Below are 22,974 nucleotides of genomic sequence, written 5' to 3' on the forward strand. Positions count from 1 at the left end.
TTAAAATCAAAAGTTATACCTGTTGTAAAATATTATTTAATTGACTTGAGCTAAGATGAACAGTTGTATTAACCTTAGCAAAGTTTATTAAATACTGTAAATATGTATTGCTCATTGTTATCTAATGGGACTTTATTATAAAGTGTTACTGATAAATGAGATCAAACTGAATTAACACTTTGTTTATGTCCCAGGGAGCCAAAGGAGATGCAGGACTGTCCCCAGGTCAGGCGCCGAAGGGTGAACCGGTAAATAGTGCACAAATACAAACTACTACAACTTCTCTCTCGGGGTGCCTTGAAATGTCTGTGTATACAAAACCGTAAACTACAACCGATTTCCTGGCCTTTAAAGGGATAGTTCACCCAAAAATAAAAATGTCTTCTTCCACAAAGCACAGAACAAAAAGCGAAACTTTAACAGAATTTCAAATAGTCTTCATTTCGTTTACGAATTCTACGATGAAATATGTTGTCGACGAACTTCTCTGTGTGACAATACATTCTTTTATGCTGTTGCTTTAATAGAAAAACATGAATGTATTTTTGAATTATTGGAAAGAAGTTTGGAGAGAAGATCTTGTTTTACCAGTATATGATAATGAGCCTATAATAAATCAGAAAACTAGAGGAGGTAAAATAAAACCTGTGTACGAGTCGACCATCTCTACATTTGTGCTTTTAGGTGAAAGTGCAACAATTTGAATAAAATGTAAAAATAATTGATTATAATTTTGAGCTAATTTAATAAGAATTATCAATTGAACCATTATGCAGTGAGTTTTCATTGACTAAAACTAGACTAAAATGCTCAGACATTTAGTCGACTAAAACTTGACCAAACAAAAACTGTTACGGTTCCACTGAAGCAGAGTCAGTTTTCTGAGCCTAAATGCAGTTTATTTCATAATAGTGTATCAACAAAGCAATAACTTGGAAATCAACATAACTCAAATATAAATTTAACTGGGTAAGGCCTGGCATGGCCTGGCATGGCCTGGCATGGCCTGGCATGGCATGGCATGGCATGAACATGAAACTCAAAGCAGTGGACTACAGCATCAGAAGATGACAAAGCTAGACCACCATGCATGGCAAAATCAGGGCTATAAATACATAGACTACTAATGAGCAACACCTGAATGCAATGAAACCAATAAACCAATGAGAACGTAACACAAATGAAAACAAAAGCCCATGGCATGAACAAAAGGGAAACGTGGGGATAATATGACACATGAAAACAAAGAGCCCAACCGAACACCAGCCTTAGAAAAACAGGACAAGGTTGATTAAATAAGATACAACTAAAAAGTATATTTGACACAAGACTAAGACTAAATTAGTCAATTCTTCTCCACAACAAAAATGGATTGGAAACTGGGGGCCTTCAAGCTTCAAAAAAAGTTCAATTTAAATATCAAAGTATCAATTTATGGGCCGTATTTTAACGATCTGAAACGCAAGTATCAAGCGCGAAACGCAAGTAACTTTGTGGGCGGGTCTCGGGCGCTGTTGCTATTATACCGGCGGGATAAATGACTCTTGCGCCGACGCAAATCTAAAATGTGTTGGTCTGAAGTCGCTTCATTACTCATAGGTGTGGTTTGGGCGTAACGTGAAATAAACCAATCAGAGCGTCATCTCACATTCCCTTTAAGAGCAGACGCGCTTGTTCCATGGCGGTTTGCTATTATAACGGCGGATTTGCCAGACGCACGCCAGGAGCGGTTCACAGCCGAGGAGACCGACGTTCTCGTCAGGGCCGTAAAACACAGAGAAGTGACATTGGGGATGGAGAAACACACCCAAATTAGCTTCGGTTAAACAGGCGTATGATAATTTGGGTAAATGTGTAAGCTAGATTTACGCCTATTTTTCAGATCTTCATGGACACAACAATGATTTCCCTCGTGTGTTAATATTTTTCCTTGTAATAATGTATGGTTTGCAAAAATGGGAACTGCTGCATCTGTGTAGATGAGAGAAGCAAAGTGTGTGTGTGTTGTGCACACGTTACATTATGGCCAAGCATGCGCCCTTAAAATAGCGTCTGAACGCACCACTGACTTTAGACTAGGTTTCTCCTGGTCAGTGGTGGAATTGTTTTCTAAACCTGCAAAATAGCACCAGGGAACGTTTGCGCTGGAACCATACACTGTAAAAAATATGGACAAAGCGTCTGTGACGTCACCCATAGACTTTCTGAAGAACGGGTTTGAAGCTGTTTATGGGGGGTATGGGCGGCGCCATCTTGGAAAATCCTAACCCCGCCCACCTTCTGACGCAGCGCGCGTCACTCGCTCGCTCTGCTACTTCGGTTATCTCTGTGTATATTTAGGCAACGAAATATGTTATAAAACACCATACTAACTCTTTTCGTTTTCATTTAAAGAAATCTTAAACATTATAGCCACACAAATGTGGTTCAGGCAACGCGTATTGATTACATTCACTGCACATAACGTTTGCCTATTTATAAAAAAACAAGCAAAATATAAAACACAAACCTGCCTCTTTTCGTTTTAAATATAATATAAAAATATTAAACATTTTAATATGGTCCAGGCAATATGTGCATTTGTACTAAACAACAGATGTTGCACTAAACAACATTACAGATCATATTCGTTGTATTAAAATGACAAAACTCAACCCAGTCTCTTTTTGTTAAATTTCAGTTTTATCAATATTAGCTATTATAAAAGTATAAGTAAAAGGTACAAGAAGCTATACAAATAAAGCAAACAATTCTGTCAAACATACAAAGTCAGCGCTCGATCTAGTCTAACCATACAATGGTAAAGTTAAATAGCTTATAAACTTATGAAACTTCCCCTCAGCCAAACCGATTGGCCAGGGAACAAATTATAGATTTACAAGACCAAAAATCGCCCGTTAGATATACACAAGACAAATTATATCTCATGTTTAACCACTACAGAGACGTCAGAGTCAGCGGCAAACGTCAGAACGACTAGCCGAGGAAAGGCTGTACCAGGCGGGGTACATGAGCGCCGAGCGCCCGGTCATCGCTGGATCTCACAACTGGATACAATTTTCATAAATCTTTATAAATAAACCACAGATTTGAGCTTTAAACAACTACATTCTCGCCTGAAAAACTCTTAAAACTACATTTCATGATACAGAAACAGTAGTATTATATGTCAACTGTATTAAAAAATGGCGCTTCTTATGTTGTCATTCTCCGTGGCGCTGCCTTGTCAGCTGTCAATCAAGCTGTCAATCAAAGTTAACCACGCCCTTATTGTCATACATTTTATATCTAAATACGATCTAAACTAACGAGTTAGAAAAAAATTCACAGCCCTCATGGTTGTCAGGCACTCGGAACCTATCGAAAAATACAATAAAAGTCCATGGGACCAACCTGTAAAAACATGAATTTATGCTGTGAAAACTGACATTTTAACATGGGGGCTATGGACATTTGCTCCCTTTTGGGACCTTCCCCTAGCGGATTTTCGATGTATTGCAGTTTTTCGCACTTCCGGGTAGGCTTAATTTTTCAGATCAGAATGTTGCCGCTTGGCCGGAACACGCCTCCTCTTTGCGCTGAACCGCCCCCGGGAGCGCAAGTTCATTCCCTAATTTACCGACGTGCGTCTGTGGAGGGAAAAGTCTGCTCTGCGTCGGGTGCAAAATAGGAATGAAACATGCGTCGCTGTACAAAGTCAATTGCGCTGGGTGCGAGATAGGGCCCAATATGTGTCTCGTCAGGTTTGACATCGATGGAGATTGGTCACAAGACACATGAGAGCCATTAGTATCAAACTTGGTATTTTTACTGCTATTTTCATTCTATTGAAAGATAAGGATACAAAATAGGAGTTTTGTTAGGGTTTCATAAAAGAAATGCTTTGAAATGTGAGAGTGAAGAGTAAATGATGACAAAATCAGTTGTCCTCCAGGTATGACACTCGTGTGATGGAGGACAGCACTAAGTGTCTTCTCTTTGATTATTTCAGGGTGAAAGAGGACGGCCAGGTCCACAGGGTCCTAAAGGTGAATCAGGTCTGAAGGTTAGTTCTCCCGCACCCGTTCCAGCTGAATTATGTGCTGTTTGCAGCGTGAGACGGAGTGTTTCATCCTTCACACCGTTTGTACGGTATCTGTTACGCCACCATGGCAGCAAGGCCTCTCTCAGCGGCGGCTGGATCGGGTTACGGACAAGAATAAAGACCCTGTGTGGTGTTTTGGGGCAAGCGAATGTCTGTTCACACTTCCCGAGACGTAGCTTTGCTCGAGGACCCGCCGTCACTTGGGAGTCCCTTTAGAACCTGAGATCCCCCAAAGGTCAAGGGTCGTCTTTTAGAGGAAAGGCGCTCCGCAGGGGGACTCGCTCCTGATGAGAGGAACAGTCGCATGTTGCATCTTCAAAGGCAAAACTGGTGCAAGTTTTAGCTCACCTAACTCAGCTAGAGGATATGTTTTTGTCATATTTAAGGTTTATGACTTGTGTAGGCGGGTTTGTGATGAGAGCATAGGAAGATGTCATGAGGTAGCTCTTGTTTTGGTTTATGAGGTGAAGAGAACCAAAGGTTGTAAAGTCCTTGCGAAGTCCTTTCAGTCATGACTTAAAAGTTGTTGGCCGGAGCTCATTTTAGGTCAGTCTTTTGCTAACAGTGGCCCAGTGTGATTGGATTTTCACTTGTAATCCCAAGAGCACTTTTAAGACTGTGTGGATCAACTCTTAGAAAATGAGCGTTCTCCAAGAGGTGTTTTCTTTGGAAATGGAGCCCTTTTGGACATAGCTTTTTTCCATTGAGTGGGGGCATTTGGTTGGTTTTTTGAACGGTCAGGCCAGCAACCTTGGAATTAATAAAAAGCAGATCTGTACGGTTAGGTTAGTGGATCCTGGACTGATTCATCTGAGATGAAACCAGAACCATTGACAGGAGAGATCAAGTCATGACAGATTATGAAGTGCCGCACAGAAAGATGCCTCTCTCAGATCCCCAGTTCTGTTCTCTTCGGTGGCGTTGCACTTGAACAATCAGATACACACAGTTTTATTTGTTTTGGCAAGTATTCACGCAAAAATTTTTGGTTTTGTCTTAAGTGAACTTAAACATTTGGGGGTAAACATCTGATGTGTAACATTATATTATATCTGTGCATTCGTTTTTAAAGTGACAGCAGCCTAATTAATGTTAATCAAACAATGAAAGTCAAAGATGGAATCCTTCTCTATTCTTGACTAAATAACTTTTGTAGCTTTAATAATAATCAGTTTATTTGTAATTAATATACTTAAGACTATGCAGATTATTTTTACATTTGATTATTCAATTCCTGTATTATTTCTTACTGCTTGTTTCTTAATATGTTGAATTTGTTGTATTTGTTATTTGCATCTTTGTTCTTATTTTTAATAACAAAGATAAAATAACAAAAAGAGCTGTATTGTGATTATTAGCGTTCTCTAACATGAAAACATGGATTGCTGGAAAATTTCATCAATGGCTGGGAAGCATTGTGTCGTAAATGACGGAAAATTCCGTCAATGGTGGGGAAAGGAGTTAAAAGTCTTAATAAACTAATAAAATAATGTCTTTACTTTAACTTCACCTCCCACAGAATGCCGAGGTCTTTGATCTTGAGCGTGGTGAACTTAAGCGATCCGTTTAAATGCTGTTTTATTGGTCATTAGTATGGAGAGCACTCTGCTTTTGCAGTAAAATCTTTAAAGAGTTTAAGCAGAAATAGTCCTACAGGCTCAGAACAGGCTAGGCGTAAATCACGGTGACCTCTGATCATCATTGTCTTCTCAGGTGCAATGCAGAAGGCCTGGAATTTTCCAAATTTGGAGGATTGCACCACACTTGAACCTCTCTGCTCGGTCCGACACGCAGCGCCACCTGCTGGCAAACAGCCGCCGGCACCTCTATCAAATCAGGCATCTAAATATCAAAGTATTAGGCTTTATGATTGCACTGTTGTGCTTCAGTACAGTTGGCACAGATTGGTTCCTGCACACGAGAAGGCTGGAAATGTTTGCAGGAGAGGAGTTCTGACCTCCCCTCCCCGTCTCACTGTCGGGACTTGTCTTTCTTTCATGGGCTCGAGCTCGAGCTGTCAGACAGGGAAAGCTTTAAAGGGTTTTGACAGGTCTGGGGAAATTCTTAAGGGCTATTAGTCTTATCTGAGGCCACTGGGACTTTAGGCAACACAGTCCCAGAACTGCGGAAAAGATAACACGTCTAGAACGACTCTTACTTGTTCTTACGATTGTAGGGATATGGGAAAATTCTTTGCTTTGTGTTCTTACCGTTGTTCTGTAAAAGAGTTGAGTTATAATCTCTTTTCCTTTTTTCACCTGCAGGGTCCCAAAGGCTATCCAGGACCAGCAGGTCTGCCCGGAGAACAGGTGAGCGGAGGTGGATGTCGGCCTTTTGTGAGGTCTTCACAAAGACATTTTACTGTTTCAATCATTGTCAGACCACAAGCTATATTTAGCTAGTGGTGTTTGCTAAGTCAAGTATAACTGCTATTATTATTAATCATACTAAAAATAGCTGTATTGCCATGCTGCCGCACTGAAGTTCTTCGCATCGCTTCTTTTAGCTATCAGATCCTATTTTAGTAGATCAGATAAATGTAAACGGTTCCATTTGTTGTGCGCTGATACTTGAGACATGGGACAAAATGGACACATTTTTCAGATCATTTCCCTCAGTTTAAGGAGTTCTTGTTAATAGCAGAAACATAAATAAATAAATAAATAAATAAATAAATAAATAAATAAATAAATAAATAAATAAATATATGCATACATGCATAAAATGACTACTGCATTTAACGCATGTGTGAAAAGCTAAATATATGTATTTTTTTCAATACCTTTCAGATTTTCTTTACTAAATGGAGCTGACATTCAGTTTCAAACATCCTGAAGTTGAATGCTAGATATCTTTTGTATAGCAGCCCTCCTGCCGCACATATTTAGCCTGTACAATCAGGTTTAATTCTCTCTGTCTGTCCCTCCCTACGTGTTTGACATGGCATTAAACAGATCTATGAGTTGTACCTCTTTGTACCTCCTCAATAACCGAGTCCGGAAGGTTTGGAACTCAATACATGGAGACTTTCCCTCAGTCACAAAGCGCAGTCTTTATATGCAGTCACCTGATGCAAAGATGATCCGCGCTGGAGTCGCGCAGCTGAGAGGAGCCGCCGTCTGGACCTCAGCCAGGGTCAGGCCGCGGAGAGCCGGTCCAGCCCGTGGATGCTTTGAGAGAGAGATGCCATGGGGAACAATAGTGGCTCTATTCATCCACTGGCAGCCGTTCTCATCTCTCATTCACGTTTTTCTTTCCTTTCTCCTCAGGGTTTGCCAGGATTGCCAGGCGTATCTGGGGCGGCAGGTTACCCTGGCAGGCAGGTGCAGTGACCGATATCCACTAAAAAAAAGTCTTACTGATTCTGTGTCACTACTTCTTTAAATTTGATCCTTCATTTAAAATGAATGCCAGACAGTTGTTCAGAATGTACCGCGCGGTATACTGTGTTAACACCTGTATTTAGCTTCGGCCACTTGTGGTCCGAGCGACCAAAATGCATCTTAATGCCAGCTGTAAACAGGGCCCTAAATTTGAAATATTAATTTAGATTTTTGTAAGTAGATTTATTCGCTCATAGCTAAGGTAGATGGCTTGATAAAAAATCCGAAATGTCTTGTCCAGTAGGTGGTGCTGTCCCTAAACTGCTCCAGTACCATCAGGGTATGGTGGTGATGACACACACCAAATTTTGTTCCAATAGGCCAAAATGTTTCAAAGATATGGCCTTCTGTCCTGTTCCTTGCCATCAAACAATTGTTTTCTATTAGTTTTCTGAAATGTTATGTTATGTTATGTCTTTATATACTGGATAAAGCCAGTGTTCATTTTGTTGACATATTAAAGTTTCATGATCTCTGATGTGTGTATATGTCTGATATGTGAATGTGTGTAACATTGAAGTCTCTTGTCTCTCAGGGTTTGGGAGGACCAGAGGGAAACCCAGGACCTAAAGGTGTTAATGTACGTACAGCTGTTGTCTCATGTCGGAACTCTTACATTATCTCACTGTGAGTCACAGGACCAGATAAAAGAGAGAGAGATAAACAGAGAATGTTGAAAGAAGGATCGAGAGCAGATCAGATCCTTTTAAATTGTTCTGTTTTTACTGCTCTGATTCTTGACGCGTGGGACAAAACCCACAACTTTACCTGCCATTCGTTCTGAATATGACCATCAGAATGACCATAACGCATCAATGACCATAACGATATTAAATACTCCTCTTTTATAATGTTTCACAAAGTCCCTGCTAAACATTCATAAAATCTGGCTAAATCAAAGTACAAAAATCAAACATTTCATATGCTGTGAGTTTAATTAGGCAACACAACTGGTGAGCTTTATAGTTTCTTTTATGATTTCATGATTTTTTTGATAATATCCCACAATATAAGTAATTCATTTTAGTAGCAGCAACACAATAAATAAATAAATAAATAAATAAATAAATAAAATGCTGCTGCATTAAATGCAAATATATTTTTGTCAACATCAGATTTTCATCAATAGATGGAGCTGAAAATCAGTATTAAACATCCTGAAGTTCAATGCCAGATTTTTCAATATTTATAATAAATATTTGAAATGTTTTTTGTATCTGATGTTGCTGTACAAAAATCAAACTTCTCACCTGCTCTGAGTTTGATAAGGCTAAACAAATGGTAAGATTTATAGATTTTTTTTAATATAGTTTCAGGATTTTTGAAAATTTCCGTCAATTTAAGTAGTTCCTGTTAGTAGCAGCAACACAATCAATCAATCAATCAATAAAATGGCTGCTGCATTTGATAAATGTGCAAAATATATACTTTTATTGTCAGCACCTGTTATATTTTCATCAATAGATGGAGCTGAAAATCAGTTTAAAACATACAAGATTTTACAATATTTATCATAAATATTTGAAATGATTTGTGGATCTGATGTTGCTGTTGACCCATTCTAAGTGATTAAGGGAAGAAAACATGTAGTTGCATGCTAATGCAGGGGAATCCATCTGAACATGTAGAACAGATTCTCATCTCAAACAATCATCTGAAACAGTTCTATGAGATATGAGCCTTATTTCTGCAGTCCTCTAGCCTGTTTTGTCCCAGTCCTCAAGAATCAGTGAGCTGTATAAAGTGGAAAATGAGACTGCTGCATCTCAGAGATTTTGCATGTTTCAGAAACGCAATTGCTTTCAACATCTGGCAGTGTGCCGCGGCACAGGAATGTGCAGAGACAGGAGGAGGGCCGTTTCTTTCATCTTTGACTGATAGTACATGTGATCTCACTTAACAAGACAGAAGAACTGTACATATAGCGATTCGTCCACCTACAGCAAGCAAAAATACCAGCCAATCTCTCACTCACCGCTTTGAAGGATTTGTGTCCAGTGCATGTGGAAGAGATGATATCACACCTGATGCTGACATCATATTGCTTTGTTTCATCGATGTGTGTAAGCTGATTTATGTGTACATTAGTTGTAAATTACTTTGACAGCAATATACAGTTTTATAAGGTGACATATAAAATGAGGATGATAGATGAAGCTGTATCTTGTAGTTCAGGCTGAATCAGATCTGTGTTAATAATCTGTTGATCATCCAAATTATTGTGAAATCAATGTGGCCCAATATCTCAGTCGAACAAAACTTGTAAGTAGATTGGTTTGCCCATTGCATAGGTGGAGATTTTAGGCTCGTGGCTTATTTAAAAATTCGAAATGTCTTGTCCAGTAGGTGGCGCTGTCCCTAAACTTCTCCAGTACCATCAGGGCATGGTGATGATGACTCGCACCAAATTTTGTTCCAATCTGCCAAAGTGTTTTAAAGATACGGCCTTCTGTCCTGAAGTTTGAAAAATGTAAACATTCAATTTCGAGCTATTGGAAACGTTTGTGTTTTCTGTATCAGGGCTTCATCGGACCTCCAGGAATCGCAGGACCGCCAGGACTGGAGGGAGAGAGAGTGAGTTTAAATGCACAATTATACAATCGTCATTTCAAATTCATTGCGAGAATCAAGCAGATGACATTTGCATGAATTAGAGCGAGGTAACATGCTGTCGAATACTATAGAACATCTTTTTGAATCTTACCTCAGTTCGAATCACAGTACAGTAATGGATATTTAGTTGGCCGGCATGTAGGAATGTGAATAAACTGCTAAAATATTCAACTAGCTTAAACAATTAAACACTACAGTTAAACATGAGACAGGTGAGGTCACCCACCAGCCCTGTCTCTAGTCAATTTCACTTGGAATTGTCTCTAGCTATCGTCTCATTTCGTACATTTTACTGATTCATTTGTACGTTTCCTGTACACTTTCCCCAAAGCAAGCTTCACTCGACTCCGTACTGATGGACGAGTCGAACCGATCGCAGGCCGCAGATGCTGTTCATATCTCACAGTATTTCCTTATATCAGCATAATGCTGCTAATGCTTCGTCCGGACATGTTAAACTGACAAACACACACGGGATGATTAGGGCTGAACGTTGTCAAATCTGCCATCATTCTGGGATTTACAACAACTCTCAACACAGACGCAAATTCCCAAATGAATGACGTGATCCTGAAAACACACCAGACAGCGTTCAGATTGATGACACCCCCCCGGCTCAGAATGATCGATGTGTGTCAGATCAGATTTGTTTGTAACTGCGATCATCTCGATGTGTTCCAGGGAATTCCGGGTCCGGTGGGAATCAAGGGTCCCAAAGGAAGACCGGTAAACTCTCCCTTCCTTTATAAGCATTACTCAGGGGTTGTCATGCAGATGAGTGATGCATATTTAAAACAGATCACTTATGGGTATAGAAAAGCAAGAATCTGTGCTTGTCATCTGCCGTCCAACTGTGAAGCCAATGGCATTATGCAGATGGAAGACATTATGAATGTTTGAAAGTCTGCATTAGTAAAGAAACATTGCTTTAATTCTTGAAGGAATTGAGAGGGTTATTCTAATTGATGTGTTTGTGGGAAACACTTTCTGCCTCTAAAGAAACTACAATAGAAATGCCACAGAATCTGCTATTCATTGTACAATAGCAGAAAATAATCTGCGATAACTCATCATTCTGTTTTTGTGACTTTAGAGTAAATATTATGTAAAATATTATTAAATTAATTATTATTAATTTATATATTTTTTTTATATTTCACATTAAATTCCATTAAATCATGTACTACTAATAATAACAAAAAGAAAAACTGTTACATTTTATTTATTTTTCAATTTTTTTTTATATATTTAACATTTAGGTTTTATTTTATTCCAATAATTATTATTATTTACATATTTAACATTTGGGTTCGTTAATGTTATGTACATCTTGCTTGCTATCAATAAATCATATAACAATAATAACAACAATAGTAAATGTTAAATATAAATCAATCATAAAAAAATATTTAATTAATTATTCTTAATTATTTAATTTTTAAATATTTAACGTTAAATATTATTATTCATTATTATATTATATATAAATAATTTGTATTATATAAAAATTATTACTATTATTATTTCAGCCAGTAGATATCTATATAAATAGTCTCTCTCTCTCTCTCTCTCTCTCTCTCTCTCTCTCTCTCTTTCTCTATAAATTATACTATATAATACATAAATATTATACTATATTATAATGTAGCGTTTTTAATGTTCTCAATGAAAATGATCCATATATAATGAAATAATGATATTTGTTTAGACACGCATCGTTTCTTCATGTGAATAACTCTTGCTAAAGTAAATCTAATCTTTAAGCTTGTAAAGTCTCAGCTGATTTAGAGTGTTGTGCCTGAGAACGCCTGAAACATCGCATCAGAGCGGTTGTGCCAGCTGGGCTCGCTGCCCGTCGTCTGCAGGAATGATTAATCCCAGGCATCTCCAGTGAGGATGAAAGCTTGCTGGAAGACGTTCAGAGGCCTTGGGCTCTCAGAGAGACACAAGCAAACATGCAGACGGAGAACATACTGTAAAACACTCGTATTTACACGGCAGATTCTTTACTTTTCTTTACATGCACTCATCATGTATAGAGAAACACAGTAGAGTCAAACAACTTCAAGATCAAAGTCTCAAGCAAACGAACCGTTGGGATGTGTGTGATGTGATATCATGGAAAAGCATTACCTCAGGACACGTGTTTGAATGTCAGCGTGACTGATGTGAGACTGATCTGAGATCTGTTACAGGGTGTTGTTGGCGACGCGGGCGAGAGAGGACTTCCTGGACCTGATGGAAACCAGGTACGTGTTTCTCTGCCATCAACACTGCACTGGATGTTTGTCTTGTTTTCCAGTACTAATATCTAAACATTCTTAAAAAAGACCTTGTTCATCTGTCTTTAGTGTGTAATGTTGAGTTCTTCTCTATATCAGAGTCAGTGTTTCTGAACTTCCGGGAACGAACACGTCTCAATATTCCTCATTATAATAATTCATATGCAGAATAAAGGGGCGGGGCCTGGTTGAGTTAGTTAGTAGTGTGTTAAACTGGCGGTTATGGTAAGGGGCGGGACATTTCCCAAACACACTCGAAGCGCTCGACCAATCACAACACAGTGTGCTTTTCAGAAGGAGGAGCTTCATAGAGACAGGAAGTAAACAGAGCGTTACTGACAGACTGGGAAGAGAGGAGCTGCAACAATGGATAATATGAGGAGAATAATCAACATTCAAGCAGGAAAACCTGTTCTAGTAGAGACCAACATCAAGACTTTGTGAAAGGCCGTAATATGGGCTCTTTAAATTAAGATACATTTACTTGAGAAGCAAAATTATTGAAGATAACAAGACTAGCTTTCTGAAAAGTCTTGCTTTCCCTTTAAATTAAGTTAATTTTTCTGACCCCAATTGGCAGATAATTGTTTTTTGTTTTAAGCACAAAAGGCACTTCATTTTCATACATTTTTAATGTACATTTTGATAATTTTGCATCTTAAGTGAATCTATCTTGATTGAAAAAGGTGTAGATTCTGGAGTAATGATGCTGAAAATTCAGCTTTGATCTCACGAATAAATTAACATTTTACAGTATATTCACACAGAAAACAGCTGATTTACATTGTAATAATATTTCAGAATTTTACTGTATTTTTTTTTTATCAAATAAATGCCAGCTTGGTGAGCAGAAGAGACTCTTCTAAAAACATTTAGAAAATCTCACAGAACCCCAAACATTTGAGCAGAAGTATATCATAATCATAATTTGAACCAAACCTAAAGGATCCTAATTTTATTCCAACATTAAAGTTATCAATACAGCTATTATGATTATCAATAGGAAATCAAAATGAATTTAAAGAAAATCTTTCTTGATTGTAAAAGGCCTAAACTTCCCATGTGACGTCATATAACTCTTCAGATTTAACTCTTGATACAATGTCCAAAATTAAATTAGTATCAAATAAAAATGTATCCACATACTCAGATTCTCCTTGTTTAATCCCATTTTAATTGATTCCAAATTATGCTAGAGATTCCAATAGGAGTCTATATACATGTGCATAGAGGATACTTTGACTGTAGATGGTGTTTCCACGGTTTTGGAAGAATATTATTGTGCCGAAACCCCAAGAAGCTGAAGGGAGATCTTTGATGTCTTCCGCACACAATCAGTGTTAAATAAAAGCAAAGAAAGTTCAGAGATGTTTGAAAATAATGCAGACAGAAGTGCAGACAGAAGTGCAGAGCTGTTTCTCATGGTTGTGTGTGTGTTCCAGGGGCCCGTCGGAGGAACCGGCAGCAGTGGATTCCCAGGCCTGAGAGTGAGTCCTAAACACACACACACACACACACACACACACAGAGTTCAATCAGCTTTAACTTCTGACGGCCGACGCAGAATCCTCGTCCTCTCTGGAGACGTGCGGATATGACTTCATATATCGCCGATACCGATAACCGATTATTCAGAATGATACAGAGAGTTCGATTTTCCTTAAGGAAAACAACTAATGCTGTAACTATACAGGGAATCCTCTCATTTTGGTAAATTATTATAATACTAGAGGTTAAAATTAACAACATTTACATTTACATTTAGTCATTTAGCAGACGCCCTTATCCAAAGCGACTTACAAATTAGGACTAAGTTCAGCGAGTCATCATAAAGAGGCAAAAGCAACAACAACGCAGGAAGTGCTCAAAATACGAAGTTCAGGTATTATTCAGAGTAGCATAAGCCTGATAAGTGATGTTTCAAAGGGAAAGGATTTTTTTTTTTTTTTTTTTTTTTTTTTTTATAAGGTTAAGTGCTCACGGAAGAGATTGGTTTTCAGCTGTTTTTTGAATGTTGTCAGGGATTCTGCATTCCGGATGAGGGTGGGGAGAGCGTTCCACCAGCATGGAACTGTAAATGAGAATGTTCTGGAAAGTGATTTTGTGGCTTTCTGTGATGGAACCACGAGACGTCGCTCGTTGACCGATCGTAGGTGTCTGGTAGGGATGTAGACTCGTAGGAGTGAGTGAAAGTAGGAGGGAGCTGAGCCTGTGATAGTTCTGTAAGCAAGCATCAGTGCCTTGAACTTGATGCGAGCAGCTAGAGGTAGCCAGTGCAGAGAGATGAACAGAGGAGTGACGTGGGCCCTCTTGGGCTCGTTGAAGACAAGACGAGCTGCAGCATTCTGGATCATCTGTAGGGGTTTGGTCGCACATGCTGGGAGTCCAGCCAGAAGGGCATTGCAGTAGTCAAGCCTAGAGATGACCAGGGCCTGGACGATAAGTTGTGTTGCATGCTCAGTTAGGAAAGGCCTGATCTTCCTGATGTTGTGCAGTGCAAACCTGCATGATCGAGCTGTCTTTGAAATGTGATCTGTGAAGGTCAGCTGGTCATCAAACGTTACTCCAAGATTTCTGACCGATCTTGATGGGGTGATTAATGATGACTCTAGCTGGATGGTGAAGTCGTGCTGTAGAGACGGATTGGCAGGGAGGACGAGAAGCTCAGTCTTTGCCAGGTTGAGCTGCAGGTGGTGTTCCTTCATCCATGTGGAGATGTCCGCCAGACAGCTTGAGACCCGTGCAGCTACTGTGGGATCATCTGGTTGAAAGGAGAGGAAGAGCTGTGTGTCATCAGCATAGCAGTGGTAGAACAACAGAGCCCTTTATATCTAAATTTTTTTTTAAGATATACTAATCACACTCAAATACAAACTGAAATGTGTGTATGTAAAGGTAGTTTTCATAAACATGTCTTCATGACAGATTTATTCAAACACACATATATAATTAACAGTAAATAAGCTTCTCTCTAGTGTTTTATAGCCAACTAATGAACTCTGAGCATCAGATAACTCTCCTGAGGTAAATGTGGTGTTATATCGTTCTCAAGCTGTTTTATTGACGTCTTTCTACGGGTGAAACACTGATTGATGGATTTCATGAGACATGATTCCTTTCTGTAAGTTGTTCTGTATCTTTCAACATTCCTTCTGATGTTCTTTTCTGTGTATTTGCTGCTGTAACTAGTAGTAAAGAGGAAGAAATTACTCTACTGTAATCTGCTCAAAGCTCTTTGAGATTATTGTACGGGAGGTGCTTCATATTTCAAACATAGCCTGCGTTAATTTACTACACTAGAGATTGTCTTCACACACAGGATGAGTGTCAGTCTGACATGTTTTTCAGCCCCTTTTGATTGACAGGATATAATAAGCTGATCAGTATTATTTTAATTTAATACTGTGAAGCTGCTTTGATACAATCTGTATTGTGAAAAGCGCTATACAAATATACTTGACTTGACTGATCATCGGCTGTTTTTAAGCAATCGGCCGATAGTGAAAATAATGTCTTTTATCGGCCGATACATCTGTGCATCTCTACTTCAAACAAACACTAACAACAGGGATTTACGTGCACATGAAACATATTCATTAACTGAAATCAAATAAATATCAACTGAAATAAAGTAAAATATAAAAGAAACTGGTCTGCCTAAACCTCAATACACCGCTTTTATAATTTACCCTTTTGTAACCTTGATTATAATGTTATAATCTGAGTTACATTACATTAACAATCAGAATACTTCTACAAAGTAATATAGTTCCTTTGCATAACCGTGTACAGTTTTCAGGTGCGCATGAATACAGAATCAGAACCTGTTGTAAAGTTGTTATCTGGTTTTTCGGAGGTATTTTGGTTGGTTTTCAGCTGTGTGTTCTGCTACTGTAAAGAGTTCAGTCCCGCCGGCAGCTCCTGCCAAGAGAACATTTATAATACTCTGTGTGTCCTGGCGTCCGTTCAGCAACAGAACAGATAAACTGCAGGATGAGAAGATGAACTGCTGGATTTTAGGCGAGATGAAAAGAGACAGAAAGCACCTGAGGTCATAGTCATCAACATTTAATCATTTAGCAGACGTTTTTATCCTAAGTGACTTACAAACGAGGAGAATAAAAGAAGCAATCAAACCAACAATAGGACAACAATATGTAAGTGCTGTGACCAGTCCCAGTTAGTCTACAATACACATATCTAGGTGGGTTTTTTAAAACATTTTTATAGATATATAGAATAGTAAGTGTGAGTATTACTGTGTCAAGTGTTGATGCGTCTTCAGCAGTTTCTTTAATTTGGCTAAAGACTCAGCAGCTCTGGCTGAGTTCAGCAGGTCATTGCAAGTTTATGAGGAGAGGAGTGACGTGCGTCTCTTCGGCTCGATAAACACACTCTTGCTGCAGCATATGGATCAGTTGCAGAGGTTTGACAGATGCTGGAAGGGGAAAGCAGTACAATAGACCAGTCTGGAGAGAACAAGCGCTTGGACAAGGAGTTGTGTAGCTCCGATAGGAAGGGCCTAGTGATGACATGTAGATGGAGAAGAGAAGCGGTCCCAGCACTGAGCCCTGAGGCACTCCAGTAGCTAGATGATAACAGTGATGGGAAAAAACATGTTTCTGAATGTCAGATCCTAGTGATGACATGTAGATTGAGAAGAGAAGCGGTCCCAGTACTGAGCCCTGAGGCACTCCAGTAGCTATATGTTGGGTCTTAGACACCTCACCCCTCCACGACACCCTGATGGACCTACTGAGAGGTTAGACTTGAACCATTGGAGTGGGGTTCCTGAGATGCCCTTCATCCTGAGGGTTGACAGGAGGATCTGGTGGTTAACTGTGTCAAAGGCAGCACACAGATCCAGCAAGATGAGAACTGAGGATTTGGAAGCTGCTCTTGAGTCTCAGAGCTTCAATAACCGAGAGCAGGGCCGTCTCAGTTGAGTGACGTTGTTGTCCAAGAGGTTGTTCTGTGTAAGAAATGTAGAGACTTGGTTGAACATGACTCACTCAAGCACATTTCAAGTGTTCAAGTGTCACAAACATCACATCAGGCTTTGTTAGCAGGAGTTGCAGGAATAAGGAGATAACATTGCTTATTACTATTAACATTATAATTATTGCTATTAACATTAATAGCATTATAGCTTATATATATATATATAATTTTTTTGTTTTTTATTTTTTAAGTCTACATAGCTTTTATTCATTTTATTTCAGCTTTAGTTATTTTAGTACACCATGTTAAAATAAAAAAGAAATTTTGCTTCGACAACTAGCTGAAATAATATATTTAAGTTCATTTAAGCGACTTTGCGCTTAAATAAAGCAATCCTAAAATAATGCTAAAATGTTAATACATAAATTAACTGATTTTTATGTTTTATCAACAGTTTAATATTGTTTTTAATCATTTATTTAAATATTTTAACATTTATTTAATGATTTCATTTTTGAGTAATTTGGCCATCCATGATTTTTTATTAGTTGTTGTTGTTTTATATAAATACGTCTATATAGTTTTTATTAATTTTGATTCCAGATTTAGTTTTAGTTTAGTACATCAAATTAAACTAAATGATAAATGCTGAAAATATTTCAAGTAACGAACATCATGGTTTTAGTTTTAGGTAACGATAATAATCCTGTTAAATTCAGTCTTACATTCCTCTTCAACTCTTTTCCTTCATTGGTAATGTGTGATTCCAGGTGTGATTGCTGCCATGTGTTCGGCTCCTGCACGTCTGATTCACGAGTTAGAAAAGCCAATCCTCTTACATGTCATGTTCAGAAAGGCAGTCTCTAACGGTCGAGGACTCCTCTGGTTGTTCCGGCTTTAAAACACACATGTCCGAGGCTGGCCGAAGCCCCAGAGTCTCGTAAAGCGGCGGACAGAGATGTCAGACATGTTTCTCTGCTGTCGGGATGTCAGGCGGGAAGATTTAAAGCGGGATGTTGCAGATTCCTGATGCGTTTTCATCCTGCCTTCGCTGTCGTTCCTGTATCTGTCGGCCGTCCCTTCCTCAGATGGTGATCCGTGTTTTCGTCTCGGTGGCGGAGAGGGTGGGATGTGTCTTTTAGAGCCACGATTTCAGTTTTGTGCAATGAAATAGAGACAATAAAGGTTGCAAAAGGGTTTTTTCTCAGCGATGCCAAAGAAGAACCATTTTTGCTTCCCTAAAGAACCTTTCTTTTTTTTCTTAGTGTGTGAAGAACTTTTTTTTAACATATTTTCCTCTATATGGAATGAATAGATTCCACTGATGCCAGTTAAGAAGCTTTATTTTTAAGAGTGTAGAACAAGAGAGGCGTGCTTCTGTTCTTGATCCGTTATTTCATGCCAGTTTTACATAAATATAAACTGTATAAACCATACACTACCATTCAAATGTGTCGGGTCACTTTTTGAAGAGAAATTTATACTTTTATTCATCAAGGACTCATTAAATTGATCCGAAGTGACAGTAAAGACATTTATAATGTTACAATAGATCCTGTTTCAAATTTATGCTGTTCTTTTGAACTTTCTATTCATCAAAGAATCCTGAAAATAACATGTATGACTGTTTTCAACACTGATAATCATCATAAATGTTTCTTGAACATCAAATCCTCATATTAGAGTGATTTGTGAAGGATCATGTGACACTGAAGACTGGAGTAATGGTGCTGAAAATTCAGCTTTGATCACAGGAATAAATTACACTTTACTGTATATTCACATAGAAAACAGTGTAAATAAATAAATGTCACTGTTTTTACTGTATTTTTGATCAAATCAATTCAGCCTCGGTGAGTCTTCTTTCAAAACCCTGAACTTTTGAATGCAAGCGTTTCATATTTGCATTACCTTGCTTGTCTAAAGTTCCCAGAGTCCGCTTGCACTAACTATTATCTGTGAATCTGACATATTAGCAGCACATTTCTCTCCGAGTTCAGAAGTTTTGCATCTCATATTCCCGAAGTTGAGACAGTAAGTCATTTTTCACCTCCTTCTCTTTCTTCTGTCATTATGCGGCAGACAGAAAAGCTTTTTCATGGCATGTGTGTGTGTGATCTGTGGATCTGTGTGTCCATTAAGACCTCTTTCAGCTCCAGATGTGCAGATCTCCTTCAAGCCACACGTCTCCCTCACACTAAATAAAGGCGTTACCATGTTTTTTGCACATGTACTATGGTAATACCATGGTATTAATGCTAATACTTGAAATTATGTAATGATTTGAAATGATGCTAATGTCTCTCTAGTACATAATTTTACTCGTCGTTCACTAATAACAGCCACTCATGCTCTACCGGTCAGAAGTTTTGGGTTTTTGGTTTTTGAAAGTCTCTTCTGCTCACGAAGCTGCATTTATTTGATCAAAAATACAGTAAAAATAGTGAAATATATTTATTTACACTGTAAATCATCTGTTCTCTATGTGAATATATAGTAAAGTGTAATTTATTCCTGTGATCAAAGCTGAATTTTCAGCATCATTACTCCAGTCTTCAGTGTCACATGATCCTTCACAAATCCCTCTAATATGAGGATTTGATAATCAAGAAACATTTATGATTATTATCAGTGTAACTGGGATACATTTAATTTTTCAGGATTCTTTGATTAATAGAAAGCTCAAAAGAACAGCATTTATTTGAAATAGAATCTTCTGTTACATTATAAATGTCTTTACTGTCACTTTTGATCAGTGATGATAAAGTATCTGTGCAGTTTTCCTGCAGGCTCCAGGTGAAGTAAAGCAGTTTTCCTGCAGGCTCCAGGTGAAGTAGAGCAGTTTTCCTGCAGGCTCCAGGTGAAGTAGGGCAGTTTTCCTGCAGGCTCCAGGTGAAGTAGAGCAGTTTTCCTGCAGGCTCCAGGTGAAGTAGGGCAGTTTTCCTGCAGGCTCCAGGTGAAGTAGGGCAGTTTTCCTGCAGGCTCCAGGTGAAGTAGTGCAGTTTTCCTGCAGGCTCCAGGTGAAGTAGAGCAGTTTTCCTGCAGGCTCCGGGTGAAGTAGAGCAGTTTTCCTGCAGGCTCCAGGTGAAGTAGAGCAGTTTTCCTGCAGGCTCCAGGTGAAGTAGGGCAGTTTTCCTGCAGGCTCCAGGTGAAGTAGGGCAGTTTTCCTGCAGGCTCCAGGTGAAGTAGGGCAGTTTTCCTGCAGGCTCCAGGTGAAGTAGGGCAGTTTTCCTGCAGGCTCCAGGTGAAGTAGGGCAGTTTTCCTGCAGGCTCCAGGTGAAGTAGGGCAGTTTTCCTGCAGGCTCCAGGTGAAGTAGGGCAGTTTTCCTGCAGGCTCCAGGTGAAGTAGGGCAGTTTTCCTGCAGGCTCCAGGTGAAGTAGTGCAGTTTTCCTGCAGGCTCCGGGTGAAGTAGAGCAGTTTTCCTGCAGGCTCCAGGTGAAGTAGAGCAGTTTTCCTGCAGGCTCCAGGTGAAGTAGTGCAGTTTTCCTGCAGGCTCCAGGTGAAGTAGAGCAGTTTTCCTGCAGGCTCCGGGTGAAGTAGAGCAGTTTTCCTGCAGGCTCCAGGTGAAGTAGAGCAGTTTTCCTGCAGGCTCCAGGTGAAGTAGGGCAGTTTTCCTGCAGGCTCCAGGTGAAGTAGAGCAGTTTTCCTGCAGGCTCCAGGTGAAGTAGGGCAGTTTTCCTGCAGGCTCCAGGTGAAGTAGGGCAGTTTTCCTGCAGGCTCCAGGTGAAGTAGAGCAGTTTTCCTGCAGGCTCCAGGTGAAGTAGGGCAGTTTTCCTGCAGGCTCCAGGTGAAGTAGAGCAGTTTTCCTGCAGGCTCCAGGTGAAGTAGAGCAGTTTTCCTGCAGGCTCCGGGTGAAGTAGAGCAGTTTTCCTGCAGGCTCCATGTGAAGTAGAGCAGTTTTCCTGCAGGCTCCAGGTGAAGTAGAGCAGTTTTCCTGCAGGCTCCGGGTGAAGTAGAGCAGTTTTCCTGCAGGCTCCGGGTGAAGTAGAGCAGTTTTCCTGCAGGCTCCATGTGAAGTAGAGCAGTTTTCCTGCAGGCTCCAGGTGAAGTAGAGCAGTTTTCCTGCAGGCTCCAGGTGAAGTAGGGCAGTTTTCCTGCAGGCTCCAGGTGAAGTAGGGCAGTTTTCCTGCAGGCTCCAGGTGAAGTAGAGGCTGGTTCCAGACATGCGTGCGGTTTATTGTTTATCGTCTGACGGCCGAAAGCCTTTAATGAGAAACAGCCTCACAAACACTGTTAGAACAGCTGAGCACACACACACCACCGGCGCCGGATCTGGACATGGTTTCAAATATACAAATATGACCAGAAAATAGTTTAGAACAATATATTGTTAAAGGTATACTATGTCTTTAAAAAAAAAAAATTATGAACCAAATTTAAATAATAAATCAATACATCATCAATTTCCCCAAAAATATATGATTACTTTTTAATTTAAAAAAATCATTACATTATTTTTTTATTTTTTTAATTTTTTAATTTTTTAATTTTTTAATTTGAAGTTTTTTTTGGGGGGTCATGTGCACATGTAAAAGAAAAAAGTTCCTCCTGCAAGATATCGTACATTAAAACTTCCCCTTGACCTTCTGTCCTGATCCTGAGGGACAATAAACACATTCACCTCAGCGGGACCTGGTTAATTCTCTTCTCTCCGGGGGAAACGGCACAAACCTGTGAGAGTTAAATCACAGGATAATGTGGATTCAGGACTTTGAGTTCATTGTCAGTTTGGAACATGTTGTTGAAATTCATAGCAGACGAATGTCATGAGGGGCTTTCGTACCGGAGGAACCTCTTCATACTTCCTTCCTAGAACTATTGGCGGAAGTTCCCGGGTTTTGGCGCGTTCGCACCGCAGGAACTAGGAACGATTTTAGTTCTAGGAACTCCTTTTGGAGGAACTGATTTACTCCTACTTCAGAGTTGGTCTATAGGAACTACAGTGACATTAGTGTTCGCTGATTGGACGAACGCAGAATCTGTAAGGAATCATTCACTAAACTACAGGAAAGATGAACTGCTGTTGTACTGATGGAGTCTGCTCCTCTGTTCCCACAGGGTGATCCCGGGATTGAGGGACCCCGTGGGATTCCTGGCATTGTGGGACCTCAGGTAACGGCCCGTCAGTTACGCCTCGAGCTGTGTGATCTCTAACCTCATTGGCTGGACACTGAAGATCTTGTTCTCTCATTGGCAGGGCCTGAGCGGAGGGGCGGGGCCTCCTGGAATGAAAGGTGATAAGGTGATTTAAATATTTATATTATTGCAGCGAACATGTGAACGTATAAGGTTCATTCCTTTGTAATTATATGCATGATCTTTGGGATTAAAAATTATTTTCTTCTTTAGTATTTTTGCCTTGTTTTCTAAACATTGCTGCTCTTCTCCTGTCGGTCAAAAATGTTTTTTGTTTAGTTTTTTGTATTTTTAGGGGATTTTATGGTACTAAATTATATTTACGCTGTATTTATAATCCATTTATTCACTTTTTGAGCATAAACCTGAAAATTACATTTCCAACTTAAACTGTGGTAAATCTTGAATGCTTTAGTGACAGACTGAAGTTTGATCTCTGTTCAAAGACGACACTCGGCAGATTATTGTTTAAAAAAAGTTTAAAAAAGTGAACAAAAAAAAAGTTACAGAATTTTATGTGTATTGTTATGAAAA

At 39.3% G+C, this 22,974-nt stretch overlaps 1 protein-coding gene across 1 annotated transcript in view; it reads left to right on the forward strand.

Annotated features, from left to right (window-relative positions):
- col24a1 (collagen type XXIV alpha 1 chain) overlaps window positions 1-22,974 on the forward strand; it is a 119,334-nt gene that overhangs the window by 30,057 nt on the left and 66,303 nt on the right. The window contains exons 6-16 of the mRNA XM_082145807.1: window positions 195-248; window positions 3,992-4,045; window positions 6,349-6,393; window positions 7,354-7,407; window positions 8,003-8,047; window positions 9,988-10,041; window positions 10,762-10,806; window positions 12,276-12,329; window positions 13,805-13,849; window positions 22,363-22,416; window positions 22,502-22,546. Of these exons, the coding sequence (XP_082001933.1) occupies window positions 195-248; window positions 3,992-4,045; window positions 6,349-6,393; window positions 7,354-7,407; window positions 8,003-8,047; window positions 9,988-10,041; window positions 10,762-10,806; window positions 12,276-12,329; window positions 13,805-13,849; window positions 22,363-22,416; window positions 22,502-22,546 (549 nt within the window). The remainder of the gene's footprint in view (window positions 1-194; window positions 249-3,991; window positions 4,046-6,348; window positions 6,394-7,353; window positions 7,408-8,002; window positions 8,048-9,987; window positions 10,042-10,761; window positions 10,807-12,275; window positions 12,330-13,804; window positions 13,850-22,362; window positions 22,417-22,501; window positions 22,547-22,974) is intronic.

The sequence above is a fragment of the Leuciscus leuciscus genome (genome assembly GCF_965113295.1).
Source record: "Leuciscus leuciscus genome assembly, chromosome: 18".
NCBI classification, from domain to species: Eukaryota; Metazoa; Chordata; class Actinopteri; order Cypriniformes; family Leuciscidae; genus Leuciscus; species Leuciscus leuciscus.